Source organism: Bombus vosnesenskii, unplaced genomic scaffold, assembly GCF_011952255.1.
Source record: "Bombus vosnesenskii isolate JDL3184/JDL3185 unplaced genomic scaffold, Bvos_JDL3184-5_v1.1 scf7180000014641, whole genome shotgun sequence".
Classification (NCBI taxonomy): domain Eukaryota; kingdom Metazoa; phylum Arthropoda; class Insecta; order Hymenoptera; family Apidae; genus Bombus; species Bombus vosnesenskii.
This window is the reverse complement of record NW_022883569.1, coordinates 21864-26738: the sequence shown is the minus strand read 5'-3', so window position 1 is coordinate 26738 and position 4875 is coordinate 21864. Positions and strand designations below refer to the sequence as shown.

Here is a 4875-nt window from a genome sequence, read left to right as displayed (position 1 = left end):
AATATCAGAAATTTCTGAAAAATAAAGGAGGGTTTGTACATCAGGATATATTGAAAATAAATTTGGCTGTAATTCTTTACCTATTCCACGTGTCTGATATTCTCCTAGTTCTTTCTACTCTAATTATATGTTCCCTCCTAGCATGCTGTCTACTCCTGTTGCTACCTATAGACCTTTTAATAGTAATTTCTTCCATTTCTTCATCATTTCTTGCTACATACCTTTGGATCAAATATAGAACTGTAACTAATCACATCTTTAATGTACAATCTCTGTATCATCATGTGTATACATTTTTGTTTTACCTCCGTTTCTAACAAACTTGCAGTTATCCCTGGAGTATAGGGTCACACGCCTGGAATCATATTGTTTCTGATCCACGATATTTTCTCTCCTATTGAATTCTGTTTTATCAAGCAGGACATTTCTGCCTTCTGTCTATTTGATATTCTGAAACAAAACACATTGTCCATTTCCTTCTTTATTACACAAAAGTATTATATAATCATGTAAAATAAATGAAATGTACATAACAAAATCACATAATTTAATAGTAATTGTGTTTACTTTTTGGCTTTTTTCGTAATAGCGATAGACTTTCTGCTATTTGGGTGTATCATTTTCTTTGGCTTCAGGAATTCTTTTCTCATTGCAGTGGCCTATAAAAGACAACAAAATAAATTAGTTAAAATATTACCATGGCTATGAATTGTTTCGATTATCCTAATCATCAAAACTCCAACTCAGGCTATCCGTTTACTCAATGTATAATCATGCACAGGCGAATCGTCGACAGTATCACACGCTTAGAAGCACTAATAGAGTAGACAAAACATCCTACATGCCACAGCTATCGAAACAATAACCAGATAGCAACGGATAGGCGCCTCTGATATACACCCGACGATAACCGCTTCAGAGGGACTAAAACCTCAGTACAAGAAGTCTCCCAAATCAGCGTTCTATACCTCTTTGTTATAACACCCTGAACCGTCACTCTGTTGGATTCATACAATAAATTTTACCACTATATCTAAAGTTTAATTCTTTAACTTATTTGTGAAACGTTCGAACTGCGACTCGAGGGGATCACCGGTGATTTGTCAATTTCGTGATTTGTTGTGTCTCGTATATGATAACAGCAACGACGGCGACGCCTATCGATAGTAAAAGTAATATCGAAGTATACCTTCCTACCATGACATTTCCGGGCTAACAAACTTCAAAATTGGTTTCTTTTGTTTCAAGATATTTTTATCTATTTTTTTTTTAATCTTATAATGATAACCTATTTTAAAATGTGCAATATTTGATAAATGTACATTAGTAAAATTTCATACGAAGAAAGTTTTTGGGAATCCGTATTATATTCAGCGGGCAGAAAACGAAGACTTGACGGAAGTTGACAACAATGGAGATAAAAGTCTTTATCGTAATATTGTTTTTATTGATTTTAACGTCAGATGGAACGGGTTTCGACAGAAAACGATCCACCAAATTTCAAAGAGGTAACGAGCAAACTTCAAGTAAAAACGAGCAGAAGTCAACACCCGATTATTATTATTACTGCAACTCAACAGAGTTTGGAGTAGTATTATACAAAAGATTCCGTATTTGCGTTCTTGTTCGCCGTGCGACATGATAGAAATTGATTTCTCTTCCGCTTGTATCAGATGCGGGATTTTGGTTGATCCTTTTCACCGGTCTCGATTATCCTATTTCTCTTTATTCGCCTATTTTTTAAACACAAATATAGATTTTTTACGATTATTTATATTGTTCATGACATCATTTGACGAATTCTTCGAGAACTTCGCAAGGGAACCAAGACATAAATGATATTTAAAATGTTTATAGCAGTTCTGAGGTAAAGAGAAGCGATATTAGTTTGAAATGATGGATCATTTCAATGACTTTATTATTTATTGCCTTAATAGCTATCTACATATTATTTTAGTTGCGTTTTTCTTTTGGATCGGAAATGACTATCCTGTGTTTCGTCAATAATTTGTCTTGCTTCTCTTGGTGCACTAAATGTAGTATTGACATAAATGAATTTTTTACTGCAAGAGTTAACATCACTTTTTTTCGACTTCTCTTTTAGGTTACAAGAGTACAAAGCTATATATAGGCCAAAACATGTATGTATCTTTCGATAAAAGATAAATTTTTATTCAAAACCTACGAGACTGCACGCAGATATTTCAAATTGCAGCAAATATTATCACGAATACTTCGCGTTAAACGTGTTATATCTTTTAACATTTTCAGAGACGCGTAAACATCTGCAAGCTATTTATCACTTTATTCGATTGCATATTGTAGCGGCATATGAGTCATAGGACGATGCGAATCGAGAGTAACTCATGTTGTTGTTTTGCCTCGGGGCATTGATACCGTCCCGAGGTACGAAACTTGATAATAAACGAACTCCGGACAGAACAATATCGCCGCTACGCGCAACCGTCAACCGAAGTCGAATTTAAATTCGGTAGAGGGAGATCGTTAGAAGAGTACTGCCGATAGTTTTAAATACATTTGACTACACCAAATATCAACTCGTCTCATCACTATATACACCAACGCGTTTAATCAACCTCCACATAATCGAGAAATGATTTCAAATTTGACCCACGTTTCTATCGACTTCGCTTTCTTCTTTATTTTGGAAGAAATGCACATTCACTATTTATCAGCTAAGCGAACTAGAAACGAATGAAAATTCCCAACCACCACGTAGACCAAAGCCTATCAGCCTTTTCCGAACCTGTAGGTTACAACGAGATTCTTAATTAATTAATTCGTTTCTTACAGGCTACAGAGTCTGAGAATAAAGAATTTTTTTGACCGTTTTGTTACGACCTATGTTAAAACCACATCATAGGAATAAGATAATAATACAGATCGTAATCATTATATATCGGTACATACTATCAATTTGATTGTGCAATTAAATAACATAATATCCAAAGTAATCAAATGTTGGGATACTTTTGCGCGATAGTGTATATGTGTAAAATAATATGATTCTATAAATTCATTCACAATAAATCAAAAACAATGTTGTGTTGCTTATTCTAGTAAACAATCCAACTATTTAACTGTAAGATATTTGGAAAGTTCATGTAACAAGCATACAATATGCCACCCGGAAGGTACCAACTACGTTCCTCTATGAAATTAGTACAAATGTTTCAAGACTTATATATTATTAACATTTCACGCAACGTTTTTATAAGGTACGTTAATCCGTAGAAATGACCCGTCGCAGTAAATTTATACATAGATCAGAGTTAGAAAATACAAAAGAACGATATTTTCTCTGAGTATACGAAGTTAAAATGGTGTCGGACGCAAATTAATTGGTTGGAAAGAGGCGCCTTGAAGCGTACTAAAAGAGGTAGCTTACCTCGTTGAAATACCATGGAACGAAACCCTGTTGGGCAATGGGCATTCTGCTGTAGCCTGGAATTCCCTTTGCTCCCGTATTCTTCTTCTGTTTTCCGTGGTTTTTGTTACAACACTCGCGACGTTTTCATTCAAACGAACACACAACGCATAAACGGAGAAAAACAAACGTTGAAGGTTGCGTCGCGTCACGCGAATCACTGACGCTACACTTATACGTTGGAAACAGGAACGAAACCGACGCAGGTGCAACACGGGGCCCGTGAAATGTAAACTATCGAACTACGTATAATAGCACACGAAAGTATTTCTATTGTTTGTATATATATATATATATGTGTGTGTGTGTATATTTGTGTGTGTGTGTATATTTGTGTGTGTGTGTGTGTGTGTGTGTGTTTGTGTGTGTGTGTGTGCGCGCGCGTGTGTGTATTCATATATATATTATAAATTGGTTATATATATATATATATATATATATATGTATAAGATTTATAAAATGAATGCTCGGTAAAATGTCTGTGATAAATAATACCAATTAAAATGGAAAAATTTTTAATTGCATTGCTTCGACTATACATATACATATACTTAATGTGACTTACTTTGTATGAGAAAAATTCTGTTTGTCAATTCGATATCGAGAGCTGATAATGCTAACATACGATGAAACGATAACAGAAGAATCCGAATATTCAGAACTTTTCACGATATATGTTAAATAATATTATGAAATAAATTAAATAATTACCCCGCATTGCTTCCAGCGTACGTGTTCACGATTCTCGGCGAAACCGAATATGGCAGCAGGAAATCAACCAATCACAACTTCGGAAGAAAGTAAAGCGCGGGAAGAAATCGCGGCATCCAGCTTCCTGCGAATCTATTCTCGATCTCGATGTAAGCAGTAATCTTTCGATAATCGTTTTGCAAAATGGCGTGTCTTAAACGAAGTGTATAGTAAAATTCGTATTTGAGAGACGCATAAATAAACGATATCAGGCTATTTCCCGCGAGAAATTCACGTTCGGTTGCAACATAACATGTCACGTATGTATTTTCGTCGAAAACTGATTTCGAGGGACGTGTATATGTACGTATCAAGTTACTTGGCGAAAGTTCAACGACAGACTGTGACTTTAAAACAGTATGTATGCCTATGTTTGTTGTCCGAGAATTGGAAGAATCTGTCATGTTTTGTTTACGTCGGCTGTAATGGAGTGGTGTTTTTGTCTTGTGGTAACTGAATGTCTCAAACAACAAACTCGAGATTTCAATCGATCTTCGAAAAGAAGTCATACCCATTGGCCTTGGGTGAGTTGTGATTTCATTAACTTTTTAATTCATAATTGATAACATAAGGTTATTGTAAGACCGATGAAAATATGGATAGCAACCAATTGCAATTGAATATCTGGCCTGTCTTGCACTATTGAAATTTTGCAAGTCACTAAAGTTACCAGCATT

The 4875-nt window shown here is 35.0% G+C and overlaps 1 protein-coding gene across 1 annotated transcript; it reads right to left on the bottom strand.

The window, feature by feature from the left end:
* Positions 1-328: 328 nt before the first annotated feature.
* LOC117240467 (translation machinery-associated protein 16 homolog) lies at positions 329-3608 on the bottom strand. Its single transcript, XM_033506495.1, has 3 exons — positions 3410-3608; positions 568-659; positions 329-450 (listed from the first exon to the last, which is right to left on the bottom strand). The coding sequence occupies exons 1-3, from the start codon at positions 3452-3454 to the stop codon at positions 348-350; spliced, it is 240 nt and encodes a 79-aa protein (XP_033362386.1). The 5' UTR covers positions 3455-3608; the 3' UTR covers positions 329-347.
* Positions 3609-4875: the final 1267 nt, after the last annotated feature.

Bases quoted from the DNA above. Each gene is read 5' to 3' on its own strand.
- LOC117240467 (XM_033506495.1), bottom strand. From the start codon at position 3,454: ATGCCCATTGCCCAACAGGGTTTCGTTCCATGGTATTTCAACGAG. The intron at 660-3,409 runs GTAAGCTACCTC...TGTCTTTTATAG, and splicing joins TTCCATGGTATTTCAACGAG to GCCACTGCAATGAGAAAAGA. The intron at 451-567 runs GTAAACACAATT...GTTTTGTTTCAG, and splicing joins ATTACGAAAAAAGCCAAAAA to AATATCAAATAGACAGAAGG.